Raw genomic sequence first — 21,607 nt, forward strand, 5'->3', positions numbered from 1 at the left:
ATTTACCCCAGAAATTTCCCGCGTGAACGTCGCCGCGGCTTCGAGGAGCGGCGAGAGCGTCACCTACGGCGGAAACACCGAGATTCCGCCTGATGGCGTGGGGGAAAATGGAGCAAGGCTCTCTCGAAAAGCACCACCAAAAAAAAAAATAAATAAACCACGATAAAGATGAGCTGTAAACAGAGGGAAAAGGCCCACGGCCGCAGAGCTTCGTGCATCCGTCCCCACGTGTGGATGGAACGCTCGGGATCCCCCGAAACGCCCACCTTGAGCAGCAGCCGGAGGTGAAACGGTACCAAACCCCCTCCACAAAATCATCTGCAGCAGGCCTTGGGTTCCTAATTAACCTGCCGGCTTAATCAAGCCGAGAAAAGGGCTGGTTAATTAGGGGGGAGCAGAGTGAGGCAGCTGCTGGCGGATCAGTGAGCTCATGGCATCGCCAGGGGAGAGCGGGGACAGCTGATGTGGGGGAAAAACACCTTGGATAATAAAAGATCACCTTCTCCCTCCCGGGTGAGGGCTGAGATGAGGCAGAAAAAGGCTCCGAGCAGCACCAGTCTCTGCAATCTGCAGCGATTTTGTCATTTAGCAGAGATGGAGGAGGAATTTGCAAAAAAAAAAAAAAAAAAAGAAAAAAGAAAAGGGAGGGGGAAAAACGGCTGCTGAAATCCTGATTTATCTCCCAGAGGTGATACTGGAACGGGGAGGGTGAGGAATAATTGTGTCAGCTGCTCCCAAATGGGAGCAATCCACATCACCCCAAAAGCCAGGCACAGGTGTGAGGGAAAATCAGCCTCAGGTGAGCAGGGGGACGGAAAAAAGACGGGAGAAGAGAAGCGAGGTGACAAATAAAATCATAACACACGTCAGGAAATAACGGGCTGAGCAGGCATAAAGTGCATTTATGATTATTATTACTATTATTATTATTGTTATTACTATTACTATTATTATTACTATTGTTATTATGTTGGTGTTACTGTTATTGTTATTATTATTAATTTTTGCCCTGTGCAGTGCAGGGCAATCCAATCAAGCTGTGGCAAGAGAATGAGGAGCTTCAACTTAAAATAAAATAAAATAAAATAAAATAAAATAAAATAAAATAAAATAAAATAAAATAAAATAAAATAAAATAAAATAAAATAAAATAAAACAAATAGAATAGAATAAAGCTGGAGATTCCCCCAGCCAGGCCAAGTCCCCGGAGGGGGAAGGTGAGCCCTGCATGATCAATAACAGACATGATCATAAATTGTTTTTTTTTTTTCTCTCATAACACCTTGGAAACCCTTTCTGAGGGCCTGGGTACACAATAAAAGCAATCCCTACGAAATTTCACAGCAACATTTGGGGAACTCGGCGTTGTTGCCTCGTTTTGCGTATTCAGAACTCCTCACAGGAGGGAAGGGCTTGGCTGAGTTCAGTGTTCCCCATCCTAAACCCAACAAAATGTTCACTTTAGGGACAGAAACCATGCAATCAAACATTTGAAGTGAGCAATCCGAGATTTTCCAGCAAATCCCTGGCAGCACCCATTGTCAGGTTCTTCCCAGCCCTCAGCCTGCTGTCTCTAATCGCCAAAATGATGCTAATTAGTAATCTGGCATCAGGAAATCTCCAACTCCCTGCAGCTCACAGTGCCTGGGTACCTGAACGGGCACGGACACATCAAAAAATCACATTTGGAGTGAAAAATCCTGGCCCCAGCTCCTCCCTCGGACCTCCAGCATCCCTTCCCAGCAGGAGGGATCGTTATTCCAAGGAGTTTTATCAAGGCTTGATGAGAATATGATGAAATTTCAACTTTAAACCCGGCTGACACTTTTTTCCACTTGAATTTTACCCCGTTAATACGAGAAGCTGTGACAAAATCATTAAACGAGGGGCTCAGGAGCAAAACGTAAAGGTTTTTTTGGGGGTTTGTTTATTTATTTTAGTTTCTTACCTCCTCTTGATCCAACATTTGCTGCTTTAATTTTTCAGCCAACTGGCTCTGCTGGTTGATTTCGTCATCCTGCAATGAAACAGGGGTGGAGATTTTTAATTTCTTTTCACAGCTCTCATTTGATCACTTTTTATCCCCCCCTTTCTGGATAAAAAAAAAAAAAATGGGGAATAATGTGGCAAACTCTGTGAGTGGAGAGAAAAAATAAATGTACATAAATACCTAAATAACTATACATAAATATTCCATAAATAAAACTAAAATAAATAAAAATACACACTGCTCTGCAGAAAATGCTGTCAGCACTGGTATAAATGGTGATATTTTGGGTTTGGGATCAAACATCTCATTTTCCTACAGTCCTGTGCCATATTATGCTTCCCATGTTTTCTAGGGAAGAAATTCAAACCTGCTGCCACTTCCCTCCAGAATAATTTAATGGGCTTTGCTGCTTTTGGTGAGGAAAGTGAAAGAATGACCGATTTTTATATATATATTTTTATTATTATTATTATTATTATTATTAATTTTTTTTAATTTTTTTTTTTAATTTTTTTTTTTTTCCCTTTTCCTGGTCAATATGTAAAAGCTGGAGACTGCTGCTGGGGGTGCAATCAGAGCAAAGCTGGCATTTCTTCCAGAAAAACTGCTCCTTCCAGCGCCACCAACACTGCTGAGCAACCAGACTGTGCAGGGAGACCTAAATCAAGATTTAAACACAATTCCTTTGTCTCCACAGACAGCCAAACCTCAATATTAACAGGCAAGGACACGCCGGGCGTTTTTCCTGCCATTTTCCTGCTAATTACATCTGAATTTTAAAACTGAGTATTGATTCCTGACCCTTTTTTTTTTCCTAGGCAGCCTTTTTGCTGCTCGCATCCTCGGCTTTTTCTGGGCCTTTTTATTTTTTTCCTCCCCCCCCCCGGCTCCCACTCTTTCATCTCCCCACCAGCCAAAGCTTTTAATGGCTGGGGAAGGGAATTGCTGAGAGCTTTAAGTGCCACTGATGTGCAGAGAAATAAATAAATGAGCCACCTGCACTTTGGGCTGCGTCTGCAGCTCCAGCCGCACAAACAAAAGGGGATGGGGATGTGTTCTCCTCAAAATTCTAAAAGCTGGGGGTATTAAGGACTGTCACCCTTATTTTTTTTTAATTTTTTTTCCCCCCACCGGTGACACCTCAGTTTGCTGAGGCATTTCACTGAAGGAAAGGGAAAGCCTGGAGTTAAAACTGACAGAAAACCCGGCTCTGATTTCCTGGAGAATTCCCCCAAACGCCGTCTGCACCGGGAAACGGGGTGGAGAGCTGACAGGATCTGCTTTCACGCAGCACCGGGAGCTCCCCAACATTCTCCAGATCACAACGCTCAAGAACCCGAGGGGCGAACCGCACGCATCTCGGCGACAATTCGATCATTTTTTCCATTTCCACGCGGAACCTGACCGTTCCCACCTTATCGTCCAGCTGCCGGTAGAGGCTGGCGATCTCCTCGTCGTACTTCTGCTTCTCCTCCGCGGAGATGCTGGCCGCCACGGGGGCGATGTTGTCGATGATCGGGGTGTTGTCACAAGGCTCCAGGTTCTTCTGGTCCTTGGCGCTGATCTGCTCCTCCTCGGGCACAGCTTCTCCTGCGGGGACGCGGCTCGTTAGAATCCTCCCATCCCAAATCCACGGAGGCTTCGGGAGGGTCACTCCCAGACCCCCGGGGGAGCACAAAAAAAGGGCTTTGTGACACTCCCAGGGATAAAAAGGTGCGGGAAGGTGGCCACCCTCGTGAGGGGGATGATCCCACGGAAATGCAAACTCCGTGGGACCTTGGAGGTCTTTTCCAAACCGAGCGATCCCAGAAAAACCAGCAGCGGGTTGAGCACCGAAAGCGCGGAACGCCCGGCTCTCCTTTCGCTCCCTCGAGAGTCAGGATTGGCTCCACGGATTGACAGAGGTGTAAAAAAGGAGGGAAACCCCCCAAAATTCCAGCTTAAAATCCGCTGGCATTTAAATATCTCTTCCTCCAGGGATTTCCAGCTCCAGGATGGAGCAGGAGAGCACCAGCACAGGCAGCCTTTAAAACAAAATTCCGCTTTTGCCTTGTGAATTTCAGCACAGACACCGACTTCCAGAGGTCACCTGTGCACAGCAGACACAAAATTCCCTGCGAAATCCCAGTCCCCACGGAATATTTCCTTCTGGGTTACAATTACAGCCTCAGAGATGAGGGCTGGGTGAGCTGCTCATGGCAGAAATTAAATCCACCCTCACCAGAGGCTGGGAGCCCCCTGGATGCTGCACACCTTGCTCAGGGGGTGGGAATATTACAGGGTTTTTTTCCATTTTTCCAGGAAAAACTCCAAAGTTTTAGCTCCTGAGAGCTTTACCAGCCATTCCCCTTGCCAATTTAACTCGCTGGCAGAGGAACAGGTCAACAGGACCGATCTGTCAAACCCCAGAAAGGCTGAGGGAGGCCCCAAAGCAAAACAAAAAAGGGCAAGAGAAAGCACAAGCAACTTAGCAGATGATTTTTTTTTTTCTTTTTTTTTTCCAGCTTAAACATGAAAAAGTGGAATTTGAAATCAAGCAGCATCACTTCCGTCACGGTACTTCACTCCAGGTATTTTCTGCCCTATTTCTGATGGTATTTTATGTTATTCATGAGGGAAATGTGAACTGATTTTTCGCTGTTGGGTTTCACCGCAGCAGAGAAAGAAAGGTGGGTTTGGTTGGGACGCAGGGCCTGGCACAAAAAAAATGCTCCTCAGGCTGTGGGGAGATCCACCAGGAGCTTCCCAAAAGGAATTTTTCATTTCTCTTTCATTGGATGAGAACCTCCGGCTCGGAAAAGACAGAAAAATCAGGCACCTGGAAGCTGAAATCCCCAGCGAGAACCGAGCTCTCCCACTTCCTGCTACCCTTTCCTTTTGTGGAATAAATCCCTCCCTCCTGGAATAAGCTGCACATTATCCAAGATGTTCCCTTTGTCAAGAAGCTCCATCCTTCCAGAGGATGGGACTGCAGAAGGTCAGGCAGGAAATCAATAATCTTTTGAACGCCTTGCTGGGTAACCCTGATGGAGCAGCAGCACCGAGGGAGGGGATGAGGATATTTAAACAAAGAGGATCCATCCAGGCTTTTCTAAAAAAAAAAAAAATGGGCTTTGAATTGGGGGTTTTTTCGGTTGGTTTGGAGGCTGGGGGTTGATTTTTAAAATGTGAAACAATTCAAACTAGGGCTGGCTTGCTAAAATGATTTGCCAGCGTTCCGGATTAAATTAGATTCTTAAAATTTGCTTTTCAGGAAAAATTCTTTGCGCGTAGCCATATTCTGCCTCCTGTGCCACCCTACAGCCGACGTTACAACCTGCCCTGAACAGCGATTCCCCGCGTTTCTCATCAGCAAATTGCCTGTTCCCAACAAAAATTTCATTTAGAAGCCACGGGAGCAGACAAATGCTGATTCTTCTAACCAGATGCTGCTCCCTGCCATTGTACTAAAGGAGGAATTATTCTAATGTGAAATTCAATTATAACAAAATCCCCAAACCTGAGGTCCAATTATCTTAAAGCACAATGGTTGTCATGCCTGAGGAGCAGAGTTATTTAAAAAAAAAAACAAACCCAAATATAATGACATTTTTCCTTTCTTTTATTACCAGCATTAAGTATAGTAAAATTAAGTGATGCTCTCTCCCCTGAAATCAGCAATTTTGGCATTTTCACTGGTTTCTCCTACACCTGGCTGCTGGTTTGGCTGTTTTTTGCTTCTTCACCTTTCACTGTTATTACCAAGCGTGAGTTACAATGTGAGTTTTGATTTAAGATTGTGATTTAAGGCAAGACTTCAACGCAGACGCACCCAGCTCCCCAAATTTTTGGCACCTACCATTCCTCCACCTGTTCAGCTCCAGCTCCAGGTGCTGGATAACGTTCTTTAAACTCTTGTTTTTGTCCTTCTCCTTCTCGTATTTCTTCTTCCACTCCTCTGCGGTCAGCTCCAGGTTCACAGACACCGTGTTCTTGATGGTCTTGGCCCTGCACAGCACAACCTGGGTCAGCTGCGTTGGGATTGGGAATTTTTTTCCATGGTACAGAGGGAAATAAACAGAGAAGTTGTGGATTCCCCATCCCTGGAAGTGTCCAAGGGGAAGGGGAGGGAAGGGAAAGGGAAAGGGTAAGGGGAAGGGGAAGGGGAAGGGGAAAGGGAAAGGGAAAGGGAAAGGGAAAGGAAAAGGAAAAGGAAAAGGAAAAGGAAAGGAAAGGAAAAGGAAAGAAAGGAAAAGGAAAAGGAAAAGGAAAAGGAAAGGAAAAGGAAAAAGGAAAAAGGAAAAAGGAAAAGGAAAAAGGAAAATAAAAGCGAAAAGGAAAAGGAAAAGGAAAAAGGAAAAGGAAAGGAAAAAGGAAAAAAAGGAAAAAAGGAAAAAAAGGAAAAAGGAAAAAGGAAAAAGGAAAAAGGAAAAAGGAAAAAGGAAAAAGGAAAAAGGAAAAAGGAAAAGTCCAGCCAGAGCCTCTGGAGCCAGGCTCAGGAGCTCCTGCCTCCCTGGGCAAAAAATATCCCAAATTTCAACCCTCCTAACAACCACCACCACTCTATCACTGTGAAAGCGCTCAGCTCCAACCCAACCCAACCCAGTGTGGCAGGAAATGCAAAGCAAGCAGGAAACAATGCCCAGCACCTACTGCAGCAAAGCCCCGCCGAAAAGGGAAACCAAACCGATCACTACGAATTAAGAAAGCCTCAGATCTTTGCCCTTCACTGCTCAGTCACTGAGGACCTTCAAATGCCTCCAGTGTTGTTGAATAAAGCAGAGATAAGGAAAAGAATAACAGCTAAACCCCCCAGCAGTTTATAAATCTCCAGTGATTTGCACTCTGCGGTGAGCAGGACTTTTATTACCTTAAAAGTACTTTCTTTAAATAACTGTGCTTTTAAAATAATTCCTGTTGGTCAGGGTTTACACTTTGTCTCTGCTAAAAGCACAGCTCAAGTTTCCACTCCTTTAACTGTACCAGGGGAAAAGAAAAACCCCACCACACCGGGAAGCTTCTCCTGATGATGGATGAAGCCCTTACTGCCAACTGAAATAAAAAAAAATGAGATAGAAACACAAGGAAAGGTGGAGTAGAACAAGAAAAAGCTGATTCACTACTATCAGAGGAGCACTTGTGCAGTTCGATTGGTACAAGAGCTCCTCTGAAGATGGATTTCATTCCTGACATTTATTTTAATGGCGACATAATTCTTTCCTTTCCCAGGAGAAACGGGGGAATCCGCAATCAGCCCTGAGTCACGGACCTCGCCTTCGATGCTGCTGAGGTCCTCAGCTGTGTCCCACCAGAAAAATGAGACACAGCAACGCAGGAGCCTGGAGAAGAATCCCCGTGAGGCAGCACTGTTCCCACCCCAAATCCTGCCGGAGAACGCCGTGCGCGGATAATCCACGGGCTGCTCCGCACGGAGCACCCGGGGAAACACAAGTTACTCCCTTCCTGGCCGTTCAGGGCCTCACGAATGTTTCCCTTTTCTCCCTCTTCTTGCACTGGTCCCCGGTGAGGATCACCCTCAAAATGTTCCTGGTCCCAGGGAACTGTTGGAGATTTAGGCAGGATGTGCAGAGTCAGCTGGAAAACTGCTTTGGCCCAAAAAGAAAGGCAGATTTTACTGGATACCGGGAAGAGGAACGAAACCGGGAGGAATGGAAACAGAAACTGAACTTGAAGCTGGAGGTCAGAGCTGTTCATGTTCTTTATTCAATTCCTGCATCTCAGGATGCTTTTTTTTGCTCAGTACATGGAATGATCAGTAGAAGTTTGGATCTTCAGTGGCTAAAAATCATGTTCAGCTCAGAATGGCGGAAAAAACCCCCACAAAGCAGCTCTTTAACCCGATTTTGTTCATGCCCAGTGCTTCTTTTTGCAGTGCAGAAACGCCATGTGGTGGAAAACAACCCAACTTTAAACAAAAGTATCTCAAACTGTTCAACTCTCTTTCACACACTCCTGACTTGCCAGTATTTTTTCTTTCTGCTACTACACAAATCAAACCAAATGAGTAATTTTCCAAAGGATCCGAGTTCTCCCCAATTACCACAAAAGCAATAATTAGATAATGAGCCTGACCCATTTCTGCAAACTTTCCCGATGCATTTCATGTCGCTCTTGTCAATAAGCACACATGGAAGAGGAATTTTCTTTCTAGATCCTTCCAGAGTTTTTGTTCCCGAATTGTCCAGATCCTCCAAGCATCAGCTCCATGAGCTACCAGGACAAGCTCTCAAAGCTGTTGCTATTACTGAGTCCACACTCCTTAATTTTCGTAATTTTTAAAGATATATATTACGACTTAAAAATCAGGAAAATTAGGAAGTTTCCTTCATTTTTAAAGATTTTTTTACCTCTTAAAAAATCAGGAAAATTAGGAAGTTTCCTTCATTTTTAAAGATTTTTTTACCTCTTAAAAAATCAGGAAAATTAGGAATTTTCCTTCATTTTTAAAGATTTTTTTTACAACTGAACAAATCAAGACAATTAGGAAATTTCCCTCATTTTTAAAGACATTTTTTACAACTTAAAAATTAGGAAAATTAGGAAAATTAGGAAGTTTCCTTCATTTTTAAAGATTTTTTTACCTCTTAAAAAATCAGGAAAATTAGGAAGTTTCCTTCATTTTTAAAGATTTTTTTTACAACTGAACAAATCAAGACAATTAGGAAATTTCCCTCATTTTTAAAGATATTTTTTACAACTTAAAAATTAGGAAAATTAGGAAAATTAGGAAGTTTCCTTCATTTTTAAAGATTTTTTTACCTCTTAAAAAATCAGGAAAATTAGGAAGTTTCCTTCATTTTTAAAGATTTTTTTTACAACTTAAAAATCAAGAAAATTAGGAAATTTCCCTCATTTTTAAAGATATTTTTTTACAACTTGAAAATTAGGAAAATTAGGAAGTCTCCTTCATTTTTAAAAATTTTTTTACAACTTAAAAATCAGGAAAATTAAGGAGTGTGGACTCAGGAATATCGACAGCTTTGAGAGCCTGTCCTGGCAGCTCAAGGAGATGATGCTTGGAGGATCTGGACAATTCAGGAACAAAAAGTACGGCAGGATCCAGAAAGAAAATTTCTCTTCCATGTGTGTTTATTGATGAGAGCGACATGAAATGCATTGGAGAAATTTGCAGAAATGGCTCAGGCTCATTACAGCGCTGTCAGATAAAGCAAAACCGAATTTTTCCACAGAAAACTGCCCGGCGCCTTTATCTTTCCCATAAAATTTCAAGGAACTGAAATTAGCACTTTGTACTTCCTGCAGGAAAATCGACCAGGGAGGAATTCAAAAATCCCTTCTAAACGTCCTTCCGTGGATTGCCCAATCCCTCCCCGCTTTTCAGCCCCAGGAGGAGCAGCTGCTCACCAGCATCAACACTGAATTTCCTGCTACCACTGGGCATAAAGAGACAACCCCCGGGTTTTTTTAACAGCCCCAGGATCCACAAGCTCTGGATTCCAAAGGCCTCCAGGCGGATCCCAGCGGGACTCACCTCTGGCCGAACATCAGGGTGGACTTGGTCTCAGCCTCGTTGAACACGGAGGGCGAGCAGCAGATGACAATGGTGGTCCTGCAGTTCCCACCCAGGGAGTCCTGGAGGATCCGGGTCATTTTGCTGTCTCGGTAGGGAACGTGGGTTTTCTAATCCAAAGACAAGAACGGTTCTTCTAAGCAGCGTCATAAGAGAGGAGGTGAGTCCCCTGACGGCAGGAGTCACGATCTGCTCTGGTTGTGCCACGATTTGGCAGCTGCTCCCGTGACATCGCCGAGGATTCGCTCCTTATCTCGGGCACAGCAGCCCAAGCGGCTGCTCAGCCAATATTTCCTCCCTTCAGAGCTGAAACGTTAGCTCCTTTTACTCTTTGCCTTTTTTTTTTCCGCCCCCGTGGATGGCAAAGAAACAGATAACTACAAACTCCTCCTCACCCCCAGAGCCGGGATTACTTACAGTTCCCTCCGCCAAGGCCGAGATCACATTGCCCAGAGCAGACAAAGACTTATTGATATTTTTAGCTTCATCCAGAACAGCCCCCTCTGCTCCAGTTTTGCTGACCTGCCAAAGAGAGCAGGCAGGAGTCAGGCTCTGCTGGCAGCACGCAGAGCTCCAGCCCTGCCGAGCTGAGCCTAAAGATGCTCCTGGAGGAGCAAAGCCCAGCTTAGCCCAGCGCGGGCGAGGAGAATCTCACATCAACTTTTTATATCCATTTTTTGATATCGACTTTTAAAACTTTTCTTGTTAGTGCAAACCCGTAATAAATCCACTCTCCTCCCACTCCAGGAGCAAGTTGTCCCAGATTTTATTCTCTGTGCTCACCTGAGGACATTTGGGAACCACTTCCAAGGCCCAGCTGATGCAGACAGGGAGACTCTCAGTGGCCCCAAAATGAGCACCTTGCATTTGTATTTATCTTGCACGGACCAAAAATATCAAAGACCACAGATTTTGTTCATGACCACTGCCTCCCTTTGCAGGCCAAAACCGACACGCGGTGGAAAACAACCCATTTTCACAGCAAGACAAATGTATTGTGTTCTACAGCCGCTGAATTCTATTTTACACACTCCTAACTCGCTGGTATTTTTCCTTTCTGCTGCTGCACAAATAAAACAAGTTTTGGATTTTCTAAAGTATCCAAATACAGGATAAACCCGTGTATTTTTCTCTACACTAAAATTATCTGTACTTTCACCTCAAAATGCCCCATGACATGGAAGGAAAAGCAGCTGTGTCTTTTACGAAGACAACCAACCCAAGAAATTAATATTTTAGGTTTTCTGCACCATGTCCAGACATAATGAACCACAAAAGTTGATTTTTCACAGGAGAGGAGTGCCTGTCCAGGCTCTCATTTTTTAAACACCACAAAGAGCTTTTAATTTAACACCTCTATGCAATCATGGATGTTAATATGATTAATTACTCTGACAAATCACTTCTGCATCGTACCCGTGGGTTATCAATTAACGTGTCCCAATGAGCAACCCAAAATCCCAATAAAGCTGATTTTGAACTCTCCAGAAGAGACCAGAATGAGATTTGGGAAGCATTTTTGCATCGCAGCACTCTTCTAAACCATTACTCTTTTGGCAGATAGAGAAAATTCATTTTCTGGGGTTTATTATTCTACATTGGAAAGCAGAAATTGTCACCCCAACCAAGATTCAGGGAGCTTTGAAGGGATTTGAAAACTGCATTAACTGCTGGTATTCTGTTCATTTAACACGTGAAATTATTACCAAAAAAAACCCCCCTAGAAACAGGACATGATGAATATAAGCAAGCTAAAATATGCCTAATTTGATAAATTATATCAAAATTTCATTCCTTTTTTTTCAGCTACACAGATGTAAATGTGAAAGTGTGTAAAATTACACTGGTTCAACTCACTCCATTATAAATGAATATTTTGGGAGGTTGCCTTTCATGCCAGTAATTCTGATCTGCTCCTTTTCTCCATCCCACATTAAAAAATAAAAAAACTAAATAAATGAAAACAGACTTATTAATGATAATCTAAGGTGGGAGCTCGGTGAGACACCCTCACATCCTCAGCGTGGGATCCCAGTGGGAGCAGAGCAGGAAAAAAGGAGGATTTACCTTCTCGCTGCCAGCCAAATCCACCAGGTAAAGCTTCCCGCTGAGCTTCTTCTCCGTTTCCACGTTCTCCTGCTTGATGTTGATGAGGAAGATGCTGTGGCTCCTCGAGCTGTGCTCGTTCATATCTGAAACCACAGGGCACGGCTCTCGTTTAAAAAACATGGCAAGGAATTCCCAAATCCCATCGGAGCCGGCCCCACCAAATTCCCAAATCCCAGAGAGGCTGGGCAGGCCTCGATGTAACTCCGGGAGGGGATCTCACATTTAGCAAAAGTTTTCATCCAAACCACGCTATTTCAATACAAATTTCACGTTTTTGTTGCTTGTGCAGGTAAAAATCCCCCTTTTATCGGGTCACAGGTAAGACACAGCTACAGTTCCAGCTTCCACTTACCTGAAGTTGGATCGTGACCACGTTATGCTGGAATTTCATAAAGTAGCAAAAAGAAAATACTAAAAATCAAGAAACCGCTTTCTCATCTGTTTTCTCAATTTTCTCTGTCACCATAAACCCACCCTTTCCCATCAATATTCATATTTATCTGAATTCCTTTTATCTCCAAACTCAGAGGGTTTTTTTCCCAGTTTGCTCCTTGCCACTTCAGCCCAGTAAAACACATTTATCAAATCTTCTCTGTGAGCACCAAAAGCAACAAGCAAAAAGGTGCATTTGGGAATTTTTTGTTAAAGAAAATGGCAGGAGCGGCAGGAGGAAGTGTTACTCAGAATAAATTTCTATCAGAATGACTGTAAAAAAAGCAATGTAATATTTACCACAGCAAGAAGGCAGAGACAGAGATCAGAAAGGACGTACCCAGGGCATCAAAAGAAATCAAGTTCAATTAAAATTAAAAATAAAACCACAAAGAAAACCCAAATATACCCAAAATACCACCCCATAATCATGACTTTTTAATTTATATATATATATATATATATGTATGTATGTATGTATAAAAATTTCTATTTTATATATTTATGTATTTTATTTTATAAACTGAGGTTCTGCCAAATCCCCTGCTTGGATGAGGGACATCTTCCAGTATAAATTTGGGAAGAGGCCTTTTTGTCCCCATTCATGCAACACAACAGCAACAAGTTTGGGGTTTAATTCCTGGAGATTTGGGGGTTTTTGCCGTCACTGGAACCCAATTGGAGCCAGTGCTTTGCTGGGATAAACAGGCCGAGGTTGAAAACCGCGCTGCACTCCGTGGCTGCTCTTTGACCAGGGAATTACAGCCCAAAGGAAAATGTAAATACACCATTTTAGCTCTTTATCATTCCAAAACATCTTCCCTCTGAGCACCAATCCCTGCTGGGATGTTTTATGGAGCAATTCCGTTTAATGCCGGGCCTTAAACTCCGAGTTCAGAGCCGCAAGTCGGCGGAGCTTCTGCACAGAAGCGCACTCGATTAACTGCAAGTGTGATAATTCCAGCGGCACAAAATCATTCCCAAAGTAACTCCGGGTCCTTGCGGGGACAGGAAGGATCAATAAATCCCTTGGAAGCACGAGCAGCCCCTCTGGAGAGAATTCCAAGGAGTTCTGGGGACACTCACTTGTCACGGCCACGTGCCGGTTGGCTTTCCCTTCGTCGATGACATCCAGAACTTCTTCAGGACTGGACACGAACCTTTCTGTACAACCCTGGGGACAGGCAAGTGGGGATCAGGCATGTTCACTTAGCACTAACGAAGAAAATAATTAGGGCAAGCATCAACATCCCACAGGGTCGCTGGCGAGGGAAGGGACCCGAAGCTGCCTTGGGGTGACCTTCAGGGGAATCTTGGGAGCCAATTATTTTCCCACAGGATTAAAGAGTCAGTGAAATCCAGACACACAGCATGAAATTTTCCACAGAAAGCATGGAATAATACAGCATCTATTCCTAACTGGGGTTAGATGTCGTACCCGAGCTAATTTTTCTCCCTCAAACTACACGACCAAGTGCAAAGTCCTTCTCTCCCAATGCAACATTACCGAATAAATTATTTTATCAATTTCTTTTTGCTCCTCAAGCTGAGAATAAACAGAAAAAAATATTATATGTACATTATTTAGGCTCACATGTGTTCGTGTCAAACATATTGCACTCAAGTGAGGGCCCAGAAAGTCATAAAACAAATTCTTAACCCGACCAATCTGTTCGGAACTGCTGCGAGATTACAGCATCCACGCGGCAAAATATTAAGGAACAAAATTCCTCAAGTTGTTCTCTTTCGTATCTGACATGAAAGGGGAATGTGAATGCTTAAAATTTAACAGCATCCTAACAAAATGGCAATGTTCAAAGTCAGGGAGATAAGACAAACATGCTTCAAGCCCCATTAATATTTCAGGATACTTGTTTAAACCCAGGAACCAACACAACTCCAACGTTCAAGGCTTCAAACAGGAGTTGAATTCAGCAAAACACCTGGATGCAAACAGAAACGTGTAGAGAAATGCACATGTGGGAAAGAATGAAAAGGAGGATTAAATGATTCTTTTACCTTAACATAGGGAACTCTGTTTTTATCTTCATGCACAGCGAGGTTTGTCTTTGACACTGCAGGGAGACGTGGAGATCGTTAGGAATATTCCAGAGGTGACAAAGAAAGCGTCAGCTCCAGGCACGACAGACACATTTTGGGGATGGCAATTTGTAAATGAGGCCTGCAGTCACTCCCCGCTCCTTATGAACCCCCAATATTTCTGGCACGCAGAAATCGTTTCCTGCTCTGCCAGCCTCGCACCTGTTTAACTAAATTTAACTTTGGGGCACAAAAGCTTTTGTTTATTACCTAGGCGAATTAAATAAACCCAGACTAAGCTGGGTTTTTGGCAAAGCAGAGGCAAGAGAGCAGCCTGGAATTCAGAACAGCTCAGAGCCATATTTACAGGCATTTTTACATTTACAGACATTTCTACCTTTACAGGCATTTTTACATTTACAGACATTTCTACGTTTATAGACATTTTTACATTTACAGGCATTTCCACCTTTGCAGCCATTTCTGTCCTCACGCTGATTAACAAAATCCACTTTTATTAACACACAAGGTGCAGGACAGAGGCGTGAACTGTGAAAGAAGCAGATCCTCCCCACCAGGCTGCCTGACGGAAGCCAGGGATAATTCTGGAACACTCCCAGCGTTCTCAGATCAGTTTTCCCTGAGGAACACCCCTCGCCAAGGAGGCCCAGCCCTGCCTCGCGGGCTGTGAAACGCTCAGCGCTCTCTGATTCAGACCCCAGCTCGTGCTCTGCAGAGGCAGGTGCACGGCAGACAGATCAGATGATTGGAACTGCAAAATTCTCCAGTTTCAATTTAATCCCCTCCCAAATAAAGTGCCTGTGTTCCCCTCAGGCTTTGGTTCAAAGCTCTGGGTGAAGCCAAGGCGCTCAGACATGTGAGAAACGCAGAACTTACCATCAAGCAGGTCCCTTATTTTGTCCAAATATATCTCAAAGTAGGAAACCTAATTAAAAAAAAAACCCCACAAACATCACAGATCTAAACGCTGCTGATTTAATGCCTTGCTGTCTCTGTGTTTCCATCCTTGTGAAGGCACCAAACTCAAAATAAAACCCCACCTCCCACACAGTTTGAATTCCATCTTTCAGGGGAACACATTTGTGCCTCGAATGATTTACAAGCCATTGATCTTCCCCCATTTACCAATGATTCATCAGGAAAGTACACAAAAAAAAACCCCAAAAAACAACTGCAGGCAAAGCTTATCTTCTTTTTCTTTTTGTAACATGGGCAAAATAGACAAAAAATATTGAACTGAATCAAACCGATCCAGCTGCTGCCGTATCTGTGCAGCTGCATCATGAGAAGGGTCAGGATTCAGGATTGTAAAAATTGTACATTGATTTTCACCCCCTCCCCCCCAAAAAAAAAAAAAAACAGAGAGCACCTTTCCCATTCAATTTCCATGAGCCTCAGCAATATATATTAAATTAAAATTTTAAATGAAGCACATGTGACCGTTCTGCCTTGAATCAAATCCAAAGAAGAAAATGAAAATGAGCTTTGCTGTAACAAAGGGAGACAATTGTCCTCAAAAAAAAAAAAAAGAGAGAAGGAGAATGATTGAATGAATGAGTTTCTCAATAAAGGGGGATTTGACTCACAGAAGGAAACAGAAAAATGTAAGGAGAGTAGGGCCTAACCCTTCCCTGATTAAGGTTTATCCAGATTATTTAGCTGGAATACCACATGGCCGCATTCTAGGTATTCATAAACTCCTGGTATTTAGTAAAGTCTCATTCTCTCTCATCTGAAAAATAATGTCTGGGCTTTTTACACAGGTGAGCTGAACCTTCCACGTAAAACCGCTATTAAATGCAGATCCATTTTGCATTTTTGCCTTTACTTCCCCATTTAAAGCCCTCCTCTGGACCAGCTGATTCCAACAGCCCGGTTAGGCCAGACTTCACATTTTCCATTGAAAACCGACACTGCTACAGAGGAGAGACCAAATCCTAAATGGATCCCTACTAAGAGAGGGAGAGGGAAAAAAAATGCCACTAATTTTCAGTGTTATTAGAAGAGTGTGACAGTTTGGTTAAACCCTGACAGCACATTTCTCTCCCTGACAGCTCCTTGTCCAGCAGCTTTTCTGGGAGAGATTCATCAGCTCTGGTGGGAAACCATTGGAACAATTCCGGGATTTACAACGTGACAGGCCAGGAGTTTCCTCCAGCTCGGGCTCCCCATCTGTTGGTACCCAAGAGCTGTTGTGGGGAAAGCTTTGCAGAGGAGGGGCGGCAATCAGTGTGGAAACTCAGAGGGGTCTCTCCACATTTTACAGCCCAAGCTCTCTGGAAGTATCTCATGGCTTCTTTGTGGTATTTTTTCTGTCTGTACCTCATTCCCAACACACGACTGAGCCCCTCCAGAAGCTGCTTCAGAGGTACGAGATGATTAAAATAAATACACAATTATTCCCCCCAGGAGCACTTCAAGGGATTCAATGCAAACAGCACTAAAAGGTCACTTATATCTAATTTTTAGGCACAAAAAGGACAGAGAGATCTACTTTCAGCGAGCAGCAGGAGAAGGGACAGAGGCTTCACATCCACCTGTGCTCAGCTGCTGAAGTATTTAGGTCTGGTGTAGTTTTGGGGCAGGGATGACACAGAAAACTCCTTTTCCCTGCAATCCATAGTAATTTTACTGATGTCTGCTCGGAAGACAGCCTGACCCCGGCTCTGCCAGATGGAGCAGAGCCCCCCACAGCTGAGAGCTCCCCAGGACCTCAGATAGGCAGTGGGAATTAAAGGTCACTCCCAAGCATTTGGCAGATCACATGGCTGGGATCAAGGAAAGGACATGGAAAAACACCATCAGAAGGAGCCCGGGCAGCAGGAATTCAAAAATCACTTCTAAGCATCCTTCCGTGCATTGCCCAGCCTGTCAATCCCACATCCCTGAGAGAGGATGGCAGTATTTTCCCAAATGTCCTTTGGGAAAATTTATGGTCGGAACCAGCAGGGTCCAGTCTCTGGAGGAGCTGCAGTAAATCAATATTTTCCCACCCAGAGAGTGGTTCCAGCAAACCTGAGCCGGACACACACTCCAGAAAAAAATTCCAGAAGCTGCATGAGGTGATTTCCAGGAAGCATCATCAATAATAAATATTGGGATTTGCGTTGTAATAGGGATGGAGGGGAAAAAACACCCCCAACCCAGAGAACATTCCAAGGCAGATTCCCCACGGACTTCCTTCCCCCCAGCCCTTTACATAACGTGTCACTCCAGGCTTACCTTGATGTGGAACTCCAGGTTCTCGTCCATGGAGTAGATGTGATCGAAGATGTCGTGCGCGATTCTGGGGATGATTCCCATCAGCTGAGGGTCGTGCAGCTTCCCCTGCGGACACACAACCCGGGAATCCTTCCTCAGGGACAGGACAGGAGGGAGGTTTACCCAAATTTCCCTCTTCCAGAGGGCCCTGTCTTGGGTTGCAATGCAAGATGTAACCAGCCGTGTGTACTCTGTTACCAGCTGTTGAAACCGGCTGGGGAGGAGATTTTGTTTTCTCTTTTACGACCCATCCCTCATAACTCCGGGGTGATATCTTCTGTTCATGGCCAGCTGTTCAAACCAGGTGTGTCACTGCTCTTTATCCCTTCCAGCACCCATCCTCCCTGCGGGGATCTCTGCTGTTCCTGGGCCATCCAGGCTCACTGCAGGGCTGAGACAATTCCATCATCCATGGGGAGATGCTGCACCCAGGGGAGGAGCCCGGCATTCCCAGCTGGATGAAAACTGGGATAGGGAACAGCAGCACAGCCTGTGTGCACTGGATTGCCAGAGGAACACCGGACCCATCTCAGCACCACTTGTACAGGATCATCTCTGCTCCAACAGAACCACACCTGGCACTGCAGGAGAACTGGATTGGGCTGCTCCAACACCCTGACCAACAGGGGGTCAGGTCATCTTCTGACTCTCTCTGGGTTTTCTTTCTTTGTTTGCTGCTTCGTACTACCACATTTTTTTATTTTTAATATTCCCAGTAAAGAACTGTTATTCCTATTCCCGTGCCTTTTCCTGAGAGCCACCTTAATTTCAGAATTATAATAATTCGGAGGGAGGGGTGTTACATTCCCCATTCCAAGGGAGGCTCCGGCTTTCCCTGGCAGACACCTGTCTTTCCAAACCAGGACAGGTCCCTGGCGAATGTTTATTGCTCTGGGGGATTGATTAATTTGATGCTGGTGCTCAGAAAAGGTGGCAGAACAAACTGCACACCTTGGAATTCCTCACCCCATGGAGCATCCTTTTGTCCTGTCAGCTCCTTTCCAGGGTCCCCCCTGAAGGACAAACACAACAAACATCCGGGTCCCAGCCTGATTCTCCCTGGTCAACCAGGATTTGGGGAATTTGTCAGCGACAAGAAGCATTAAGACGTCCTGTTCCTCCTTCCCGCTGGGCTGGGGGAAGGTCTGGGATATGGGGATTTGAGGATTCCAGGAAAATATTGCAAATCGGAGCCTGCCAGGCCTGTTGCCAGGGAACTCAAAAACCCCTCCCGTTTTCCATATTAATTTGTACAACTACCTTCCCCCGTTCTTTTAGGAACTGAGTATTAACTCATCCCAAGAACTCCCCTGCGTGGCTCCTTTCCCTGCCGTGCTCTCGTTGGCAAATCTGGGAGAGGCAACGCCACCAAAACGGGATCAGAAACAGAAATTTGAGATAAACCCCTTCTCTGACTCCAGCTCACACTGAACTGCTGTTTCCAAAAGTTTCACGGAACTGGGAAATGGGCAATAACTCGCCAGCAGTCGAAGATTCCGTCAGAGCGCGGTGTCTGGAATCTCTGGCGCGCCCCTGGAATAAATCCTCGTCCAATTAAAACTGCCCTTGTCCGCACAAAAAAAAAGATTCTCACTCCAAAAAGCTGCAGGGAATCCTTATTATTTTTGAAAAACATAGCAGGTAACTACACAATTCCCCGTCACGGGAGGTGAGATTTCAGCTGTAATTGGTAAAAAAATCTTAAGCACCATTTTTAAATTTTTTTTTTTCAAAATAGAAGAAAATCACACACATAAATGTGTTTTTTATTATTATGTGTGACTAGTTTTCCCAGTTTTTCAGCCTTTATTAGCATCTTTATGTAGTGTAAAATATAGATTTATATATATTATATATGTTGTTATGAAGCAGATAACAATATATAATAAAACCTATATATAATAGTAAAAGATATATTAATATGATATGATATAATATTATATCATATGATATAAATTAAAATTTTTGGCCTAAAATATAGGCTAAAATATAGAACTTTATAGAGAGAGAGCAATATATATATTATATATTGTTATGAAGCAGATAAATAATAAATATAAAAATAAATAATAAAATATCTAATATTAAAATACATCTTATATTCATATATATTTATATATCCTGTAATATAGAATAATAATATAACATAAATAATAGATAATATATTAAAATTTTTGGCCTAAAATATGTAATTTTAAAATATATATATTTATATAAGTATATATAAAATATACATTAAATATAGATATACACATAATATATTTATATACCATATATATTTTATATATAATATTGTAATGAAGCAGATAACAGCATATAATAAAACAAAATATATAATATTAATATATCATTATATATACTATAATATAAATAATATATATTTTAAATTTTTGGCCTAAAATATAGGCTAAAATATCAATTTTAGCCCCTGCCTCGTTTACCCGGAGCTGGTGGAACGACAGTGAATTTCCCAGCCCCAGCCAGGGATGAAGGCAATTTCACACAAAGAACTGACATCACCTCTCCCTCCATCCCACAGCCTGTGCCTGAAGCACTCATCCCTGAATTACAGAAACATCTTGAGGGGAAAATGGAAAAAAAAAAAAAAGGGATAAATCAGTTCCATTGCTGACTGCTTTCCCTCCAAAGCAGCCCTCAGCTGGAGCTAAACAGAATATTTCATTTATATTACACAAATCATATCACCTCCTGCAGCAGTTTAACCCTAGACCACACCCTGCATCTCATTGAACTGCTCCAAAAGTAAAAAGTCCTTCCCATCTCAGGCACCATTTGATTCCAGGCTATGGGAATGGGGGGAAAAAAAAGGGATTAAATAAATGAAATCCCTGGTGAAGGGGAAAATTCAATATACAAACACCCCTCAGGATTTTTTCTCCCTTCCATCACTTCTCCCTGAAGAAATCCTGGAAAATCCCCGTGGGACCAACTGCCTGCCCCGTGTTCCTGCTCAGGGAGCTTTCCTTCCGAGGGGAAAGGAGCTTTTCCTGAGCTGGGATAAACTGGGATTTGCTGGGATTCCTTCAGGGCGCACCAATCCCACCCCAGCTGAGCCTACACAGAACACACAATTCCTAAGGCAGCCAAAAAACCGGGAATGCTCCAGTTCTTCCCTGCAATGTTTTTTTGGTGGAGCTGGATCCCGCCTCAGCCACAGGAGCCTTTGGATTCCAAGCTGTGCAGCACCAGGTAAAATCACCCTTTGATCATTTTTAGACGGTGACAACTTTTAAATGCATTTAAATTAAATATTCTCCCCAGCCCGGCAAGCCCCAGGATAACTGTGTTTTCTTTTCCACAGCGCCTCCAGCTCAGAGGAGAAATCCTGAGGTGTGAGGGACGCTCAGCCATAGCTACCACTGCTTCAATCAGGAGAAATTTCCGTGGATTTTTATTTTAAAAAAAAAAAAAAAAAAAAAAAAAAGGGAATGGAAATGGGCCCCGCTTTCATTTCCAGATTCCCAAAATGGTTTGGGTTGGAAGGGACCTCAAAGCTGATCCCATTCCATGGGCAGGGAATCTCCTACTGAAAGTGAGAAAGAAGCCATAAAACGTAAGGGAAGAACAAGGTAAAGGTGGGCTGGAAAGCTGGAATTAAAAATGGAAAGGAACCACAAAAATTCCCGTGGATCCTGCTGTAACCTCACAGACAGGGTTTGGAAAACTGTGGTGGGAAATTCCCCCCAAGAGTTCCCCGCTCATTAAAGCCTCAGATTTTAAGAAGAACATTATTTTCCATGGGTGAAATGCAACATTTGAGGCAGGGCTGGTTTAATTCGGCATTTTGACGTCGTAACTCCGATTTGTGGGGACCGAGCTCTGCTGTGGGGTCAAAGCCCATCGCATTCACTCATGGTGGAAAAATTCGGGATTTTCCAAGTTTTACCTTGCTGTTGATGTGGCAAAGAAAGACCTGAGTGTGTCAGAAAGCCTTTCCTGGCCGTGTTACAGCCCCATGTCCTGCTGGAGCTTAACACCAGCACTGGGAAGCATTTCCCATCTCCCATTTCACACAAAATCCCCCGTAACAGCTTTACCAAGAGGATTTACTCTTCCTTCAACTTCAGACCATATATTTTTTTCTTCCTTCCCCTTTCCACAACACACTTTAGCAACTTCACAAGAGGATGTTAGGCTAAGAGAGGGATTAAAGCTGAATGTAGACTTGATTCCACCTTGAAACGACAGCATTTTCCCTTTAT

At 43.6% G+C, this 21,607-nt stretch overlaps 1 protein-coding gene across 2 annotated transcripts in view; it reads right to left on the bottom strand.

The window, feature by feature from the left end:
- KIF5C (kinesin family member 5C) overlaps positions 1-21,607 on the bottom strand; it is a 77,903-nt gene that overhangs the window by 23,233 nt on the left and 33,063 nt on the right. For both annotated transcript variants that reach the window (XR_005701628.2, XM_040069627.2), the window contains exons 4-13: positions 17,346-17,450; positions 15,000-15,048; positions 14,082-14,137; positions 13,149-13,236; positions 11,589-11,713; positions 9,939-10,043; positions 9,483-9,631; positions 5,829-5,977; positions 3,405-3,580; positions 1,949-2,017 (exon numbers count right to left, since the gene is read on the bottom strand). Coding sequence is in view for 1 of the 2 variants with exons in the window: in XM_040069627.2 (XP_039925561.1) it covers positions 1,949-2,017; positions 3,405-3,580; positions 5,829-5,977; positions 9,483-9,631; positions 9,939-10,043; positions 11,589-11,713; positions 13,149-13,236; positions 14,082-14,137; positions 15,000-15,048; positions 17,346-17,450 (1,071 nt within the window). In the remaining variant the exon portion in view is untranslated. The remainder of the gene's footprint in view (positions 1-1,948; positions 2,018-3,404; positions 3,581-5,828; positions 5,978-9,482; positions 9,632-9,938; positions 10,044-11,588; positions 11,714-13,148; positions 13,237-14,081; positions 14,138-14,999; positions 15,049-17,345; positions 17,451-21,607) is intronic.

The sequence above is a fragment of the Hirundo rustica genome, chromosome 7 (genome assembly GCF_015227805.2).
Source record: "Hirundo rustica isolate bHirRus1 chromosome 7, bHirRus1.pri.v3, whole genome shotgun sequence".
Lineage (NCBI taxonomy): Eukaryota > Metazoa > Chordata > Aves > Passeriformes > Hirundinidae > Hirundo > Hirundo rustica.